This window comes from Rattus rattus, chromosome 2 (assembly GCF_011064425.1).
Source record: "Rattus rattus isolate New Zealand chromosome 2, Rrattus_CSIRO_v1, whole genome shotgun sequence".
Lineage (NCBI taxonomy): Eukaryota > Metazoa > Chordata > Mammalia > Rodentia > Muridae > Rattus > Rattus rattus.
This window is the reverse complement of record NC_046155.1, coordinates 102866448-102887056: the sequence shown is the minus strand read 5'-3', so window position 1 is coordinate 102887056 and position 20609 is coordinate 102866448. Positions and strand designations below refer to the sequence as shown.

The window sequence follows — 20609 nt, the reverse complement described above, 5'->3', positions numbered from 1 at the left end:
ACAGAGAGAGGAAGGGAGAGAGAGAGAGACTATAGACTAGATTCTATATATGAGGGAGAACATGGAACATGTGGTGGTAATTCTTCCTGAGATTGTGTGCCCACTCTTAATATCGAACCTAAGTTCATCAATTTTGTATAAATTATGTGACTTCATTTTTCTTCAGAGCTGAATAGTATTCTACTTTATATACATGCCACATTTTCATTGCTCATTAACAAACTGATGGACAATTGAGTTGTTTCCGTTTACTGTTATAATGAGTAGAACGGAGTATCAGTAAACATAGTGATGCGGATACCTCTGTGATAGGGTGTGAAGTTCTCTGGGTATATAACCAGGAGTGAAATATGTGGGTCAACTCGTAGTTCTATTTTTAATTGTTGAGAAATCTCCAATCTGATTTCCACAATAGCTGTATGGATTTGTACTCATAGCAACAATGAATGAGAGTTTCCCTTTCCCCATATTCTGGCATTTATTGTCAGTAGCTGATGACACCATTCTGACCGGGTCAGGGAGGTATCCCAAAGAAGTTTTCATTTGTATTGCTCTGATGGCTAGTGATATTGAGTAACTTTTAAAAGTAGCTATTGGTCAATAGGGGTTTCATTTTCCCAATTGCTTACTAATACTTTTACTTTCGCCATATTTACTTTTGGCATCCTTTGTAAATTCTGGATATTAGCCCCTTGGCTGAAGTAGAACTGGTAAATTTTTTTCCCATTCTGTTGGCTGTTTGCTTCAATGATAGTTTTGATGTTCTGCAGAAACTTCTCATTTTGGGGTACATATTTCCATCTTTTGGTGCTCAGTTTAGCAATCTTTTTACAACATCCTTTCTAACAGTCAGTGTCTAGGAGAGCATTCCCTACTGACTGCTTCATTCTACTAGAAGTTTCAGTGTTTCCAGTTAAATTAAGTTCTTCAATCCATTTTTAATTGCTTTTCACACAAAATGAAAGATCTGAATCTAATTTCATTTTCCTGCAGATAAACCACCAGCACCATTTGTTAAATAAGCTGTATTTTTCCTCTCTCTGCTTTTACCTCTTTTTGGTAAAATTAACTGAATAGGCCTCTGTCCTATTATTTTCATATTTTTTTCTTTTATTCCATTGGTCAAAGAAACCACTTGTTTATATAGGGGAGGAGAGCTGATGTAATAGGTGTCCCATGAGAACCTTAACACCTTAACTTTTCTTTCAACTGCACTTCAACACGCACCGCAACATGTAATCTTTCTTTAAAAATTTTCTTATATCGTGAAAATGTTAATAAATAAATAAATATCATGAAAAGTATCTTGGTATGAAATTCTGTGACCTGTAAAAATCTAATTTTAAGAGCTACATTTTATTTGAAAGTCACTAACAATATGACATAAAAGACTAAACAAGAACAACAGAGTTTAAAGCTATTTTTCAGGTACTTTCTGAAATGTGGAAACATAATATAAATTATATTTTTATTTAATAACAATCAAAATGAGAACACGAAAACAAACGACAAAAACTATATACTTCTGTTACCTCTCTCCTCATATAAGAGTTATCACATCACAGAAGAGTGTTGACCTGTCTCTTTTTTTCTCCTAGATTCAATCTATCTTGAATATAGATCAGACATGTTGCCCTTCCTCCCAAAAAAACTTTCAAAATATGTCAAGGTTTCAACTTCTTTCATATACTCCTAACCCAGTTCAGGCCTTTCATCTAAAACTATCACTCAGTATTTGCCAAATAACTACTATCTATGCTGCCAATTTGATTTCTTTTGTGGTATAAATATTATGCATTACAGAAATATTTTATAAATATTAATTGAAAGGTAGTAAGTCTACTCAAATTTTGTCAATTCGTTAAAGCCTGATTTATCTGTTCAATCACATAAATGATTTATTTAAAAAACCATTTAAATTGTTAGTTATGCCTCACTAAATCATATCTCTCAGCTGATTTTTGTACAGTTACTGGAAATGTTCTCAACCCATTATAAATTCTATACATCACAGAATTTCAGTGCCTCACTCCAGAAATTCACCAGATAATAACCACCATGAATGACGCTGAGCACAGCAGGTACCAGTAAGTACCTATTTGCAGATAATGAATTATTTATATTACCAAGTCCTTATCTCACACATAAGTTAACCAACTTTCCCAAGACCTTCTCCCGGATTTGTCGAGTCTTTACACAGTACACAATGGGGTTCATGAGGGGTGGCACCAACAAGAACATATCTGCAATAAGGATTACAAGTAGGGGGCTTTTGTGCTTGACAAAGCGATGTATGGCAGCCAAGGTGATGATGGGCACATAGAAGATGAGCACAGCACAGATGTGGGAGACACAGGTATTTAGGGCTTTTAGCCTTTCTGCCAGAGATGCAATACTGAGAACTGTCTTCAAGATCAGCATGTAAGACATAAGAATCAAGGCAAAGTCCAGCATAGTACAGAGAGCCGCAAAGAAACCATAGATGAAATTGATCTTGTTATCAGAGCAGGCCAGTTTCATGACGTCCTGATGAAGGCAGTATGAGTGAGAGAGCAGATTCTTTTGACAGTATTTCAGTTTCCTTAGTGTGAAAGGGAATGGAAGTACCAAAGCTGTGCTCCTGATGGCTAAAATTAGCCCTATTTTAGCAACCCTACTGCTGTTGAGGATAGAACTGTACCTTAAGGGGTTGTGAATGGCAAGAAAGCGGTCCAAAGACATAATCAGAAGCACAGAGGACTCCATGGCAGTGAATACATGGATAAAGAACTCTTGAGCAAAACAGGCATTGGGTGAGATTCTCATGGCATTGAAACAGAAGATTTTAAGCATGGTAGGAAGGGAAGAGAAGGACAAACCCATATCAGAGACAGCCAACATGGTAAGGAAATAGTACATGGGTTCATGAAGGGAGGGCTCTGTCTTGATGACAAAAATGATAGTACAGTTGCCCATGATGGCAATAAGGTACATGAGGCAGATGGGGATGGAGATCCATGCGTGGGCATATTCCAGTCCTGGGATCCCAATTAGAAGAAAATACTTGACCTCAGAGTTGTTGAAAACAGACATGCGTGGGGACAGGAGCTGTATCTGAAACCATGTAAAAACAAAACAGAAAAAAATCATTCTTTTAGACAATATTCAGTTTTACAGGAATGAGTTAAATACTTTGCAACAAAACATATTTAATATATGCAACTTGTGAAGTTTTCCAAACATACTGTTAATCCCTCAGCATGTTAACACCTTTCATATGGCAAAATACAGTTCTAACTACTTTTCTAAATTGATGGCAATTCAACTATGTGTTTTGGATCAGTTAAAAGATTCCAAAATCCTTTGCACTACTTTCCCAAAACAACCTTTAGCGATTTCCATGTTGACTTTATTACAAATCTCTGAATTTCATAGAAGAGAGTCTAAAATTATAGTCTACTAAAATACTCAGAAATCACTGAAAATAATTTAGAAAGCAAACTGCTAGAAAGCAAGTGTAATTAGTGTCGTAATCTTAAGAGATAAGTTTTCATTATGCAATTTTATCTATTCATATTATCTATACTACATATCTACATATCTGTCAATAATTTTATAAAAATGAAAATAACAAAATGTTGTTCAAGCATCTACACCACTACTTTGAGTGGTCTTGATTGATTAACTCTTACTGTCTTAAGCCAGATTTTGTATCAGTATGATTTATTCTCTCCCAGTAGATTTTAATCAGTATACATATATATCACATTAAAAATAATTTTAAATATTAACTTAATTTAGTAAAAATACTAGTTTCTAACACAGTTTGAGAAATTAACCCTGAAAGGTTTTTTTCTGTTTGTTTCCTCACCCATGTAGTCAGGTGTTGTATCATGAGAAGTTTCCTAGTTTAAGCATTTATGGGTCACAGTTCAGGTTTTCATCTTATTATTTCAGAAGCAATTTGTGCAATATGATGAACAAATGCCCCTTCCCCATCCTGACTAGACTAATTAACTCTGATTGCTATGATCAATTGAATAAAAATGTCCAAATTTAGAAACAAATCCAAACCATACAATTTCCCTTTGAAGTATAAATATTAAAGATGCATCCATATAATAACCTAAAATCTGGTTGTATTAATGAGGTCAATTATTTCATTTTTAGATTCAATATATAATTTTGCAATTTATACATTTTAGATTCAAGGTAACCCAATGTTGTTTGATTCTAAATATATTCAAAATAACACAAATATATTTAACATAAACTGTCCTATATTTAAGACTATTGGAAATAAATGTATAAGTTAATAAAATTATGAAACAAAATTGAAATTATTAAAAATTCAAATTAGTAGGAATGAGGAACAACCAAGGATAGGTCGGAGATCAAAGACATGGTAGTTAACTTTCATTTAATATGTGCTTTTACTTTGGGATCGCTAGAGAATTTTTTACAACCCAAAACATTAGATTAAGAAACATTGATATAATAGTTGTTAACTGGGTCTATAAGAATAAATGAAATCATCAAGGAGGGAAGAAAAATGTACAAAATACAAATTTGAATCTCACTAAACTTTAGTAAGTGCAAGATTTCTGAGAGAGTTATGTATTGAAAACAGAGAGTTGGAAAAAGGCTATGATAGTGGATGTTGTAGGTGCCAAGGAAGAATGATCAAGCACTTCCCAGAGCTTCTATAAAATCCACAGTTAAGAAACTAGACCTTAGAAGACTTTATGAATATCTGTGTATAGTGCTCAACCAGGCATCGTACTAAATCTAAGAAATCAAATGTATTATCCTGTTTCATTGAATATTATAAATAAGAATTTCGACTTCAGAGTTATTGGAGACAGTATGATGTGGTTTCTAACAAAATACACATAATCAATAGTAGCAGCTGCTTTTACAAATAATTCAAGAAAAAAATGGCCAACCATTTCTTTGTGGCATCACATGCTAAATGGAGCAGGTGGCGCTTCTTTTTACTGATGATAAGGGCTACGGTTATTCAACATTTTATCAATTAAATGAGATGCTAAGAATGTCAGAATATTAATGAAATAGACTGATACTTAACCTTGGTGTTTAACCATCAGACTATTCAAAACACACACACAAACACACTTGCACACATACATGAACTTGCCAACCATGCACACACACACACACACACACACACACACACAAACACACACTTATTCTCATAAATATCTCTACACAGGCATAGACCAAAGTTGCATCCCCTTCCTTTTCATAATTACTTACTCAAAAATTAGCTTTAATTTCACATAACAAAGCTTTAATTTTAAATTCTCAAAGGGATGTTTAGCTCTTCTTCCTTACCAGAACCAGAAGCACACTTCCCTGAAAGGTAAGAACAAGAGCCCTCTTCTTTGTCCTCTACTTTATCTAGATCGGTCTCTTCTGTCTGCTCTGGAGTATAGGCCTCTGGGAGTTAAGGGAAGTCTCCTGGGCATTCTGACTGTAAGCTTATGAAGAACATGGTAAGTCTGTGAGTTAACTGCTCAGCACCCAGGTCTCGGCAGGAGCCAGAGTCAGGTCACCAACTGCGTGATCACATCCATGAGAGTTAGACAGTGGAAATCACAATGAAGTTTGAAACGTGATGTTCACATAGGTCTCGAAGCATAATTTAAAAAATGGACTTGGTGTAATTAAACATTCTAATTTCAATTCCAAGCCATACCTCTGGACTTTCCTTCAGATTACTTTCTTAATTCGTAAAATAATGAGTGACACCCAAGGGTGGAACACTTCTGAAACCACGTTACAAGTCCAGAATGTTTTTTTTTTTCCAGTAATCCACAAAGCTGTTGGTAAACAGTGAAGTGCATGTGATTGGTGGTCCTATGTCACATTTTTAGCTAGATAATTCAGAATTACACCCCTCTTGCATTACATGCTATACTCACGATAAGGTACGTGATGGCCACTCTGTGTGCTTCCACCATGGCTTTCTAATGATTTTTATCAAGCCTATGTAATAGTTGCTTCAAAACTATGAAGCAGTAATGAAGACTTGACAATAATGTTGTACATATAAATTATAGAGACAGATACAATATTATTTTTGGACAATTGTAGAAAGTCTCATTTATTGTGTTTTAATACACAATTAAAGAAAAATATGGGGCTGGAGAGATGGCTCAGCTATTAAGAGCACTGGCTGCTCTTCAGAGGTCCTGAGTTCAATTCCCAGCAACCACATGGTAGCTCTCAACCATCTGTAATGAGATCTGATGCCCTTTTCTGGTGTGTCTGAAGACAGCTACAGAGTACTCATATAAATAAAATAAATTTTAAAAATTATAAAAAAAGAAAATGTGTTTTTATTAGTGTATATTAATGGCAAGATTTTATTATGACATTTCATCTGTGTATACAGTGTACTTTTATTGTAGTCACCCATGCCACTGCTTTCTCTTGTCAGCTTTCCATTCCCACTGATCTTTCTCTTTTCAACAATTCTACTTTCATGTATTTTTATTTTAAATAACCTAATGACATCAGTTAAAATTATTTGCAAGAACAAGATTTATTTAAAGGCATATGGACAACTTACAATTGACTATACCATTGAACAAAATATATGTTCCTTCCCTATTATCCATTACCGACTGGTCTATAGACCCTCAAAGATGAATGGGGCCTTCTAAGTCAATTCACCCTGGCAACCATTAGTTACCTAAAGATATTTAAGTTTTAAGTATTGGTTTCCTAAATATTTTCTTTAAACTTTGTTATAAAAAATCAGTCCTATTTAAAAGGGGGGGCAAAAATATTCATAGGAGGAGATATGGAGACAAATTTTGGAGCAGAGACTGAAGGAATGGCCATTCAGAGCCTGCCCTACCTGGGGATCCAGCCCATATGTATACAGTCACCCAAGTTAGACAATATTGATGAAGCCAAGTAGTGCATGTTGACAGGAGCCTGATATAGCCATCTCCTGAGAGCCTCTGCCAAAGCATAACAAATACAGAGGTGAATGCTCACAGCAAACCATTGAAATAGAGGAGTTAGAGAAAGGATTGAAGGAACTGAACATAGGAAGAACAATAATACCAACCAACCAGAGTTCCCAGGGACTAAACCACTACGCAAAGTCTACACATGGATAGACCCATGGCTCCAGCTGCATATGTAGCAGAGAATGGCCTTGTTGGGCACCAATGGGGGGAGAAGCCCTTGGTCCTGCCAAGGCTGGGCCCACCTTTGAGACTAGGGGAATGTCAGGGTGGGGAGGAAGGAAGGGGGGGTAGTTGGGGAGGAGGGAAACCCTTATAGAAGAAGGGGGAGGGGACTAGGATAGAGGGCTTATGTACAGGAAACCAGGAAAGGGAATAACATTTGAAATGTAAATAAAATACCCAATAAAAAATAAAAAAAAGAATCTCCAAATAAAAAAATCATAAATCAAAATTAACCAGATTCAAACTCTATCTCAGTGAATTATTATGCAGATAGAGCACTCATTATGAAGATGGCGAGCATCACCTTGGATTTTATATCTCCACTATCAAATATATTTTATTTACTTATCTATCACCTGAAAATAAAAAGTCTATGAGAGAGTTAAACCCAGAAAAACAATTAGCTTTACAACCTCTTCCATGACGCATGTGCCCATTACCTGCATTCAGTCCTTGTTTCCTAATGTATATTCTTTCTTGTTCTCCATTCTGTATGTCATAGTGTACACAGATGTACATTTGTTTACATGTAAACAACACCAAACACACACACACAGACACACACACACACACACACACACACACACACACACACACACACACACATACACCCACACAGAGAGAGAGAGAGAGGAAGGGAGAGAGAGAGAGACTATAGACTAGATTCTATATATGAGGGAGAACATGGAACATGTGCTGGTATCTTCCTGAGATTGTGTGCCCACTCTTAATATCGAACCTAAGTTCATCAATTTTGTATAAATTATGTGACTTCATTTTTCTTCAGAGCTGAATAGTATTCTACTTTATATACATGCCACATTTTCATTGCTCATTAACAAACTGATGGACAATTGAGTTGTTTCCGTTTACTGTTATAATGAGTAGAACGGAGTATCAGTAAACATAGTGGTGCGAATACCTCTGTGATAGGGTGTGAAATTCTCTGGGTATATAACCAGGAGTGAAATATGTGGGTCAACTTGTAGTTCTATTTTTTTTTCCTTTATTAACTTGAGTATTTCTTATTTATATTTCGATTGTTATTCCCTTTCCCAATTTCCAGGCCAACATCCCCCTAACACCTCCCCCTCCTCTTCGATATGGGTGCTCCCCTCCCCATCCTTCCCCCATTACCGCCCTCCCCCCAACAATCACGTTTACTGGGGGTTCAATCTTAGCAGGACCAAGGGCTTCCCCTTCCACTGGTGTTCTTACTAGGCTATTCGTTGCTACCTATGAGGTTGGAGCCCAGAGTCAGTCCATGTATAGTCTTTGGGTAGTGGCTTAGTCCCTGGAAGCTCTGGTTGGTTGGCATTGTTGTTCATATGGGGTCTCAAGCCCCTTCAAGCTCTTCCAGTCCTTTGTCTGATTCCTTCAACAGGGTCCTGTTCTCAGTTCAGTGGTTTGCTGCTGGCATTCGCCCATGTGTTTGCTGTATTCTGGCTGTGTCTCTCAGGAGAGATCTACATCCGGTTCCTGTCAGCCTGCACTTCTTTGCTTCATCCATCTTGTCTAATTGGGTGGCTGTATATGTATGGGCCACATGTGGGGCAGGCTCTGAATGGGTGTTCCTTCTGTCTCTGTTTTAATCTTTTGCCTCTCTATTCCGGCCAAGGGTATTCTTGTTCCCATTTTAAAGAAGGAGTGAAGCATTCACATTTTGGTCATCCGTCTTGAGTTTCATGTGTTCTGTGCATCTAGGGTAATTCAAGCATTTGGGCTAATAGCCACTTATCAATGAGTGCATACCATGTGTGTTTTTCTGTGATTGGGTTACCTCACTCAGGATGATATTTTCCAGTTCCATCCATTTGCCTACAAATTTCATAAAGTCATTGTTTTGGATAGCTGAGTAATATTCCGTTGTGTAGATGTACCACATTTTCTGTATCCATTCCTCTGTTGAAGGGCATCTGGGTTCTTTCCAGCTTCTGGCTATTATAAATAAGGCTGCTATGAATATAGTGGAGCATGTATGTGTCTTTGTTATATGCTGGGGCATTTTTTGGGTATATGCCCAAGAGAGGTATAGCTGGGGCCCCAGGTAGTGGAATGTCCAATTTTCTGAGGAACCTCCAGACTGATTTGCAGAATGGTTGTATCAGTCTGAAATCCAACCAACAATGGAGGAGTGTTCCTCTTTCTCCACATCCTCCCGAGCATTTACTGTCACCTGAGTTTTTGATCCTTGCCATTCTCACTGGTGTGAGGTGAAATCTCAGGGTTGTTTTGATTTGCATTTCCCTTATGACCAAAGATGTTGAACTTTTCTTTAGGTGTTTCTCAGCCATTCGGCATTCCGCAGCTGTGAAACTTTGTTTAGCTCTGAACCCCATTTTTTAATAGGCTTATTTGTCACCCTAGTCTAACTTCTTGAGTTCTTTGTATATTTTGGATATAAGGCCTCTATCTGTTGTAGGATTGGTAAAGATCTTTTCCCAATCTGTTGGTTGCCGTTTTGTCCTAACTACAGTATCCTTTGCCTTACAGAAGCTTTGCAGTTTTATGAGATCCCATTTGCCGATTCTTGATCTTAGAGCATAAGCCATTGGTGTTTTGTTCAGGAAATTTTTTCCAGTGCCCATGTGTTCCAGATGCTTCCCTAGTTTTTCTTCTATTAGTTTGAGTGTATCTGGTTTGATGTGGAGGTCCTTGATCCACTTGGACTTAAGCTTTGTACAGGGTGATAAGCATGGATCGATCTGCATTCTTCTACATGTTGACCTCCAGTTGAACCAGCACCATTTGCTGAAAATGCTATCTTTTTTTCCATTGGATGGTTTTGGCTCCTTTGTCAAAAATCAAGTGACCAGAGGTGTGTGGGTTCATTTCTGGGTCTTCAATTCTATTCCATTGGTCTATCTGTCTGTCTCTGTACCAATACCATGCAGTTTTTATCACTATTTCTCTGTAATACTGCTTGAGTTCAGGGATAATGATTCCCCCAGAAGTCCTTTTATTGTTGAGGATAGTTTTAGCTATCCTGGGTTTTTTGTTATTCCAGATGAATTTGGAAATTGTTCTGTCTAACTCTCTGAAGAATTAGATTGGTATTTTGATGGGGATTGCATTGAATCTGTAGATCGCTTTTGGTAAAATGGCCATTTTTACTATGTTAATCCTGCCAATCCATGAGCATGGGAGATCTTTCCACCTTCTGAGGTCTTCTTCAATTCCTTTCTTCAGAGGCTTGAAGTTCTTATTCTACAGATCTTTTACTTGCTTGATTAAAGTCACACCAAGGTATTTTATATTATTTGGGACTATTTTGAAGGTGTCATTTCCTAATTTCTTTCTCGGCTTGTTTCTCTTTTGTGTAGAGGAAGGCTACTGATTTATTTGAGTTAATTTTATACCCAGCCACTTTGCTGAAGTTGTTTATCAGCTTTAGTAGTTCTCTGGTGGAACTTTTGGGATCACTTAAATATACTATCATATCATCTGCAAATAGTGATATTTTGACTTCTTCTTTTCCAAACTGTATCCCCCTGATCTCCTTTTGTTGTCTGATTGCTCTGGCTAGAACTTCAAGAACTATATTGAATAAGTAGGGAGAGAGAGGGCAACCTTGTCTAGTTCCTGATTTTAGTGGGATTGCTTCAAGTTTTTCTCCATTTAGTTTAATATTAGCAACTGGTTTGCTGTATATGGCTTTTACTATGTTTAGGTATGGGCCTTGAATTCCTATTCTTTCCAGGACTTTTATCATGAAGGGGTGTTGGATTTTGTCAAATGCTTTCTCAGCATCTAATGAAATGATCATGTGGTTTTGTTCTTTCAGTTTGTTTATATAATGCATCACGTTGGTGGTTTTCTGTATATTAAACCATCCTTGCATGCCTGGGATGAAGCCTACTTGACCATGGTGGATGATTGTTTTGATGTGCTCTTGGATTCGGTTTGCCAGAATTTTATTGAGTATTTTTGCGTCGATATTCATAATGGAAATTGGTCTGAAGTTCTCTTTCTTTGTTGGGTCTTTGCATAGTTCTATTTTTAATTGTTGAGAAATCTCCAATCTGATTTCCACAATAGCTGTATGGTTTTGTACTCACAGCAACAATGAATAAGAGTTTCCCTTTCCCCATATTCTGGCATTTGTTGTCAGTAGCTGATGACATCATTCTGACCGGGTCAGGGTGGTATCCTAAAGAATTTTTCATTTGTATTGCTCTGATGGCTAGTGATATTGAATAATTTTTTTTTATTTTTATATTTTTATTAATATATTTCTTACTTTTCAAACTTTATTCCCTTTCCTTGTTTCCTGTCCATAAGCCCCCATTCCCTCCCCTCTCCCTCCCCATACGGTTATTCCCCCTATACATCCCCTTTATTGACCCCCCCATATTCCCCTTCACTGGGGGTCCGACCTTGGCAAGACAAAGGGCTTCCCCTTCCCCTGGTGCCCCAACATGGTTATTCTCTACTACATATACATTTGGAGCCCTGGGTCAGTCCATGTGTAGTCTTTCAGAAGTGGTTTAGTCCTCGGAAGCTCTGGTTGGTTGGCATTGTTGTTCTTATGGGGTTGCAAGCTCCTTCAACTCTTTCAATTAAAGTAGTTACTGGTCAATAGGGGATTCATTTTTCCAATTGTTTACTAATACTTCTACTTCCTTGATATTTAATTTTGGCATCCTTTGTAAATTCTGAATATTAGCTTCTTTGCTGAAGTAGAGCTCGTAGAGTTTTTTCCCAATCTGTTGATTGTTTGCTTCAGTGATAGTTTTGGTGTTGTGCAGAAACTTCTCATTTTAGGGTACATATTTCCATCTTTTGGTGCTCAGTTTAGCAATCTTTTTACAAAGTCCTTTCTAACTTCAGTGTCTGGGAGAGCATTCCCTACTGACTGTTTCATTCTACTAGAAGTTTCAGTGTTTCCAGTTAAATTAAGTTCTTCAATCCATTTTTAATTGCTTTGTATACAAAATGAAAGATCTAAATCTAATTTCATATTCCTGCAGATAAACCACAAGCACTATTTGTTAAATAAGTTATGTTTTTCCTCTCTTTGCTTTTACCTCTTTTGGTAAAATTAACTGAACATAGCTTTGTCATATTATTTTCATACCTTTTCTTTTATTCCATTGGTCAAAGAAATCACTTGTTTACAGAGGGGAGGAGAGCTGATGTAATAGGTGTCCCATGAGAACAAAGCCCAAAGGCACCTCTACACATCTGGTATATGTAGATAAGAGCCTTGACTGGCAGACTTGACTGGAGCAGCAGACTGAGAAAAATCTGGTCTAAATTCATTTTACTTCGCTGTTCGGTTGAGTGGTAAGTGGTGATAACATCACATTGTCTTAGAGTGTAATATGTCTTTGAGGCCCGTGGCACACCTAATCCAATAATGCTTCAAGAGCCAGAACTCAAAGTGGTTTGTCAATAAGAATGACTATATCAGAATCTTCCAATTTTTAGTACAAGAATAGCTTGGAAAGTTCATCTACAAAGGATAAAATAATTTTGCCTAGTAAAGACAGGCATCCCCAAACACAGAATTCAGATTGTCAAAACAGAACCCCAGTTGCTATGCTGGAGTTATGGAGAAAAACTTTATTATTGGAAGAACTGGCAAGTGAGATAAGTTTATATTTTCAAGTGATTGGAAGAAAAACTTTGGATCAAGAAGACCAGTGATGCCTGTGCACTGTAAGCAATTACAACAGAAGCAGCAAGGGGACATAGGCTGGAGCTGCAGTTGTGTGTTCCTTCCTAGTTATTTCCTTCCTAACTAGTAAGAGTAACTAATGGCCATTGCTTCATAGGGGTTCTCATATAATTAAATAAAATGATAGGTATAATGAACTCAAAGAATTATCTAACAAAAAGCCAACCTGCGTTTCAATTCTTGTTAATAGTAAAATTTAAGACATTCTTTCAAAAATGCCAAGTTTTTATGGTATTCAGATTTTTTTTATCAGTTACAGAGCTTGGAAATAAATATACTATAGCATTCTAGTTATAAATAAGGCTAATAAGAAATTTCTTATATTTTAGATTAATATATAACTTTGACAAGATTATCACTCATCCTTAAAGAAAATGTGTTATTTTGATATGCCCTGCTCACCAGACTATTGGTGCCATAGATAGATGTTTTATTATATTAGAATAAAATAAAACGCCTTTAATGTAAGAATCACAAAGTATCTAGTATGTTCTAAGAGATCTCAATGTGTCTCTCACGTTCTTTCTATTTCTATTTCTCTATCTCTTTGTCTCTCTGTCTCTCACTGTCTCCTTGTCTCTCTGTCTCTCACTGTCTCCTTGTCTCTCTGTCTGTCTCTGTCTCTTTCTCTCTGTCTCTCTCTGACTCTGTCTCCCTTTCTGTGTCTCTCTGTGTCTCTCTTTCTCTGTCTGTCTCTGTGTCTGTCTGTGTCTGTCTGTCTGTCTGTCTGTCTGTCTGTCTCTCTCTCTCTCTCTCTCTCTCTCTCTCTCTCTCTCCCTGTGTGTGTGTGTGTGTGTATGTGTGCGTGTGTATTTTTAAAATATTCACCCCCTCTTCCTTTTTTCTACCCTCTCAGAACAAAAGCCCAGGCCATGTCTTGTCTGTACATCCCCTGGTCTTCCTAGACAGAAATTGACAATGTGCATCTGTCTTACTGCTTCAGAGTGGATGCTGCTTGGTGGGTTTTGCTATCAACAAGCCCAACTGTTGTTACAGACTTTGACTCATTTTAGTCAGCAATCACACTACTAATAGAACTATGCAGGACAATGTGTAACTTGTCCATAGTAAAGTTCAAGGCAATAGCCATTTTTGATACATTCCTTGTAGCAGCATCAATATTTATGTATCCAGCAATAGAATACAATTTCTTTGTATTTACTATATTAGCTAAAATGAAATGGAAATAATCACATAGTTGACAAAGCTCAAATTCGAACAGTCTATTATTCTTATATCTGTTCACAATGCTATACTGAAAACTTTCTTGAACTTTGGCTTCAGTTTTTAAATTTTACATTAGAAATAATGCTTTTGATGTGAAGACTGAATGAGATACCAGATTTAGAGAAGCTTGTATGTGTTTTGGTGTCAGTTGAACATCAGTGTTTGATCATTTCACTCTCCACTCTTCTCTTTAAGAACTTGCTACACTTCCTCTTTCTAAGATTTAGTATCTAGGAAAGCACAAATAATGGTATTTATCTACTTACTATTTCTATACATATTTATATACATATTTTATACATAAGTTAACAATCTTAGAATGGTATTTTATGATTATTGCTATATATATAGTTTGTATGTATATAGATATATGAAATGGCTTATTTTAATATTTTATAGGTAGTAATTGTAGCCTAATGCTAAACCCGAGGAAATGACATTAATCTTACCTCATAAGAAGCTAAAACATAATTTTCAAGCAATAAAAATCAATACCACTTAGTTATTCTATGAGATAGGAGATAGGATGTATTCTATTCAATAAGTTGGGATGCATACTATTCAGAATAATGGATCTGTATTTGGCAGAAACTGTGCTGGGTCAGGTAAATGTCAGAATCACTTTGATGGAAACTATTCTATAAGCAACTTTATTGGCTACTATGGAAAGGAGACACATACACAGCAATCAGATGCCCATTGAGATTCTGTAATATAGTTACAAGGTGAGTTGGCCGTTGGGTACATGGTCCCTGCTTGGAGTAACTAAGAAGTCTTCCATGAGGGGTTGGGATTTAGCTCAGTGGTAGAGTGCTTGCCTATGGCATAAGGCCCTGGGTTCGGTCACCAGCTCAAAAAAAAAAAAAAAAAAAAAAAAAAAAAAAAAAAAGAAAAAAAAAAAAAAAAAAAAAAAAAGTCTTCCATGAGCAGGGCCCTCCATAGCTCCTCTAATTGTAGTAACAGAGGAGCTAGTTACACTGTCCTGAAAGAAGCATTTTAGAGGAGTGGCTAGTATCTAGATCATGGTGTGTCCTCTGCTTCATTCCCTTGAGAGGGCAGCTTAGGTACCCTAGAACACAATTTCATTGACTAATTATGGAAAAGGAACAATACAAAACTATAGAAGAAAACTTTCCTAACTAAAAGAAAGAGATGCCCATGAACATACAGGAAACTTACAGAACTCCAAATAGACTCGACAAGAAAACAAACTCCTTCCATCACATAATAATCAAAACACCAAGTGCACAAAACCTATCAGAATTACAACAGACTTCTCACCAGAGACTACGAAAACCAGAAGATCCTGGGCAGATGTCATACAGACCCTAAGAGAACACAAGTGCCAGCCCAGGCTACCATACCTAGCAAAACTCTCAATTAACATAGATGGAGAAACCAAGATATTCCATGACAAAATCAAATTTATACAACATCTTCATACAAATCCAGCCCTACAAATGTTAATAGATGGAAAACTCCAACACAAGGAAGGAAACTACACCTTAAAGAGAGCAAGAAAGCAATCTTTCAACAAGCCCAAAAGAAGATAGCCAGACAAACATAATTCCAACTCTAACAACAAAATTTACAGAAAGCAAAAATTATTTTTCCTTAATATCTTTAACATCAATGGACTCAATTCCCCAATAAAAAGACAGACTAACTGACTGGATATGTAAACAGGACCCAGTATTTTGCTGCATACAGGAAACATACTTCAGTGACAAAGACAGATACTACCTCAGAGTAAAAGGCAGAGAAAAAAATTTCCAAGCAAATGGTCCAAAGAAACAAGCTGGAATAGCCATTCTAATATCATAAAATCAACTTTCAACCAAAAGTTACCAAAAAAAAAAATACAATACAGAATCTTTCGATCTGCTCTTAATTGTCCTAAGAGCGACGCAAAGAAGCCCTCACATTCTTTAAACCAAAAAGCAAGTGTTGTTCTATATATTTTAGAGATTCGTTTTCCTTGATGAAATTAAATAAGAGTCTCAGAAACATGCTGCTAATTCAGTCGCCTTTGAAACTATTCCATAGTTGATAGTCTACTTGTCTTATGGTGCCAGAAAATTCTCTGAGTACTGACCCCATCCATCCTCAGTACTTTTCCTCTGGATTGGTACTCGGTAAGCTACTTTCTTTCTGTGGGCTTAATACCTCAGCGTATTAAGATAACTTATCCTACCCTAAGAAACATATATCATATGTGACATTGTTTTCTTACATATGCTGTTCTACAACAAAGAAAGATTTTCACTGTAATTGAAGGTTAATAGTGCCTTCCCTATCTTGTCCATCATCTATCGTCTACCTTCTATCATCCATCTTTCTCAACCTTCCAGCCTCTCCTTCCTTTCCTTTTCCCTCCCTCCCTCAAGGATCTCTATGACCCAAGCAGAAGAAATTAAGTTATCCTAGAGTTCCGCATGACTCGGTGAGTTTTCAAATGACAAGAACAAAGGTTGATATGGCAAAGGAAATAAATCAGCAGGTTATTTTTTCTTTATATATTTCCCCCTGAACGAGGAATGGAGACATAAGATTACTTGAGGCAGTGATTATATTCTTACTGCCAAATAACAGGAACCAACTATCTCATAGTTTACCTAAAATAAATGTGTTCTTCTTTTGGCTTTAACTGCATCTTCTCTGTCTCTTGGGCATCTGTGGTAAAAAGAAGGAAGATAAGCAAGAGGAGTTCATGTTGGAACTGTCACTTCAGCTGTCTAAGTAAATGCTTGTGAAGTCTTCTATAATGTCCATTCTCAATTCTTCAGAAATTGAGATCACCACCTTCTTCCTGATTGGAATCCCAGGCCTGGAGGATGCTCACGTGTGGATCGCCATTCCCATCTGCCTCATGTACCTGGTAGCCATCTTGGGCAACTGTACCATCCTCTTTGTGATCGGGACTGAACCCTCACTCCATGCTCCCATGTACTATTTCCTTTCTATGCTGGCCATCTCTGACTTGGGCCTGTCCCTCTCCTCCCTCCCCACCATGCTCCGGATCTTTGTTTTCAATGTCACAGGAATCTCCCCAAATGCCTGCTTTGCTCAAGAATTCTTTATCCACGGCTTCACAGACATGGAATCCTCAGTGCTCCTGATCATGTCTTTTGACCGCTTTTTGGCCATACGCAACCCCCTTAGATACAGCTCTATCCTCACCGGTGCAAGAGTTGCCAAAATGGGATTGGTGTTTCTCATTAAAAGCATGCTCCTAGTGCTCCCATTCCCTTTCACTCTGAAGAGACTGGCATACTGCCGGAAAAGTCTCCTTTCTCACTCCTATTGTCTCCACCAGGATGTCATGAAGCTGGCCTGCTCTGATAACACCGTCAACTTTTTCTATGGTTTCTTTGTTGCACTCTGTATGATGTCAGACAGTATGTTCATTGCTGTCTCCTATGTGTTCATCCTGAAGACTGTGATGGGCATCGGATCCCTCAAAGAGCGCCTCAAGGCCCTCAATACCTGTGTCTCCCACATCTGTGCTGTGCTCATCTTCTATGTGCCCATCATTGCTTTAGCCTCTATGCACCGCTTTGGCAAGCACAAGTCACCCATGGCCATGATCCTTATTGCTGACATCTTCTTGCTAGTGCCACCTCTGATGAACCCCATTGTGTACTGTGTAAAGACACGGCAAATTCGTGAAAAGGTTCTTGGAAAATTAGGTCTAAAATAAAAATTCAGCTGAGAGGGGCAGGAATCTGGGTCAGATTAGTCAAAATCACTGAGAAGATAATTTCTTTCTAAGCAAAGGATTTTCAAGAATTCATCAATACCATTTTCTCAGAGAAGTTCTAAGCAGGACAAATCTTTTTAAATACCAACATCAGGTGATCTCACAGTGACCACCCAAGGTGGTCTGGATACAAATTCACAATTATCTATCTTAACCATTTTTTATAATTAATACAACTACTAGTCTGGATATTATATGAATGGAAGATTCTCATAGGAATTGACAGATGAATGGAGAAGAATTATATAATTGAAACTGAGTTCACACATTTTTATAATATTTTGACTTTACTCTTTACAGAATGAAGTAGTTACTGTCTTCTTAAAAATAATATCAGAGTACTTGAGAATTATAGAGTACTATTATTCCAATTTAATTCAATTAGAGGTTTTATTTTAGATTGTCCTTCTCTCCAATATATTATTCTTTAAGAATAAAAAAAAATCTTTCTCTACATTACTTCTGAACTGCTAGCAATAATGGCCAAAATAAGGATAAAGGGGAAGAAGACTTCATTATTAGTAAGAATTAGAGAAGTTGCAAACAAATATATGGCATTTTTAAATAACTGGAATTTTTATTGCCTGGTTTAAAATTATTATAAAATAAGGGATTTTGTAGGATTTTTTAAAATACTTTAAAATTAACCCAATGAACATGAGGTAGTTTTTAAGTAACTGAAGATATTTGTACATTAGCAGCAGAAATTCCTCTGTGTGTGTGTGTGTGTGCGTGCATGCGCGTGTGTGTATGTGTGTATGTGTGTGTCTGAAAGTCTTTTTCCATGTTCTAACAAGATAAACAGCTAACAAAAGATGACTGGGTCTCTCAAATAATTTTCTTGTTTCCTGTTCTGCTTTTATTTGTGAACATTCACTGCTAAACAAGTTAAAAACTATTTAATTCAAAGCTTAAATTTTTGTACATGAATTGAAAGAAAATAATTGTCAATAACTATCAATGTTTCTTTACTTAGGTTGTACTTGAATATAATTTTTGTTCCAAAGAACCATCCTGATAAAGTTATTCTTAAATGATTAAGTGTGCCTGGTTTTATGCCCCTTGTAAGTTTACTCAGGAAGTTACTGTTGGCTACCTGTCCATGACTGGCACTCCTGGCTTAGTTGGAGCATGTGTGCCTCTTCCTAGGTTACCCTGCTCAGTAACAATGACCGGCGCTTGTGGGCCTACATGGACCTTGTGTGCCTCTTCCTAAGTTAGCATGCTCAGTTCTTTCTAGGTGCTCCCAAGCATTCTCTAGTTATGTCACAACACTTAACTTCATCTTTCTAATTTGAATTCTGTTTCAATTGAATAGTTAGGTAAGTCATATTTACTACTGGAGCTTCAATGATTGGGGAACATTTTAGTCAGATGGAATAAAAAGAGACACACATGCAGAGATTATCGAATTCTTCAAATACTGTGGTAGGGATCAAACTGAGGGCCTTTTGGATATGAGATGAACATTTATCACTGACCTCCATTCTCATATTTAGATTTTCTCAGGCACAGTTTCAGAACGGCTCATGCTGGCCTTGATTTCACTGTGTAGTCCAGATGGCTACATTCTAATTTCTGAGTCTCCAATTCTACATCCTAATATTTGGGATAACACACCTGAACCTTCACACTCATTCTAGAAAAGCCATATTGTTACAAATGAAAGGTGGTAGCTTAAACTTTTATTCTCTTCTTTAGTTTTTATTGGTTATTTTGTTTATTTACATTTCAAATGTCATCCCCCTCCCCGGTTTCCCTCTGCGAACCCCCATTCCATTCCCCTCCCCTTTGGCTCTATGAGGGTGCTCCCTGAGCCACTACTCCATTCCCACCTTAGACTCAACAAATGTGCACCTAAAATACCACATGTTCTTTTATACCATAATGCAAACACATTGTCATGAAAGAAACAAGAAAATGTTTATATCTCTCCTAATTTTTAATCTGTGTTCAGAAATTTAAATCCCCATCAGTTAGGCTATTTCTCCACCAGAAGGGTAAATAGGCTAAAGCAAGTCTTTCCCTGAGCCTTTTATAGAGTCCATGCATTTCCCATCAAACTTATAATACCAATTCCTTTAGAATTTACCCAAGTAATTCTAAAACTGAAGATACAAAAGTATATGAATGAATACACAATAAAAACAAATGGAAACTGCGTTTAAGCTGAGTGTGATACTGGCATTTATTAAGAAGCTTTAAACCTTTGTGTTTCCTTAGTAAATCAGTGAAGAGGACAAGCAAAACAGCTTGAATACATTATTGAAGACAACATGCTTATAAATATCACATGATAGAGATAGATTGGCTAATCAGATAACAGTGAAAAGACAAATTCAATCAGCTTAAGTATTATAAGTGTAGCTCTGATATTTTTGTCACATAGAAATAAACAAAATATGTTGATTACAGAGATAACTTTGACTGTGAACAACTCTAATAAATAGAAGTTTTGTGCAAAATAAAATGGTGTTTTTTACTCAAAAATAACTTTTAAGGTACTATAATTAGTGGATGATTATGGTCTATGGCTACCAGATCCAGGCACTGGACTCTGATTCCATTAATACCAAGAGGCTTGGTGTGAGCATGTGAAAGATAAGTTCATTGCTTATCCCTGTTCCACAGTCATAAGTTAAAGCTTAGAAAAAAATTTAAAAACCTTTTCAAATACCTAGATTTCTAAAGCATCTAGACATTGAATCTGAGGCCAGAAACTGTAAATCCAAAGCGT

At 36.8% G+C, this 20609-nt stretch overlaps 2 protein-coding genes across 2 annotated transcripts; one reads left to right on the top strand and one right to left on the bottom strand.

Moving 5' to 3' along the window:
* Positions 1-2133: 2133 nt before the first annotated feature.
* Positions 2134-3097, bottom strand: LOC116894065 (olfactory receptor 51A7). Its single transcript, XM_032895788.1, has one exon. The coding sequence runs from the start codon at positions 3070-3072 to the stop codon at positions 2134-2136; it is 939 nt and encodes a 312-aa protein (XP_032751679.1). The 5' UTR covers positions 3073-3097.
* A 13758-nt stretch (positions 3098-16855) lies between these two features.
* Positions 16856-17812, top strand: LOC116894064 (olfactory receptor 51A7-like). Its single transcript, XM_032895787.1, has one exon. The coding sequence runs from the start codon at positions 16856-16858 to the stop codon at positions 17810-17812; it is 957 nt and encodes a 318-aa protein (XP_032751678.1).
* The last annotated feature ends 2797 nt before the right edge of the window (positions 17813-20609 follow it).

Bases quoted from the DNA above. Each gene is read 5' to 3' on its own strand.
- LOC116894065 (XM_032895788.1), bottom strand. From the start codon at position 3,072: ATGTCTGTTTTCAACAACTCTGAGGTCAAGTATTTTCTTCTAATTGGG.
- LOC116894064 (XM_032895787.1), top strand. From the start codon at position 16,856: ATGCTTGTGAAGTCTTCTATAATGTCCATTCTCAATTCTTCAGAAATT.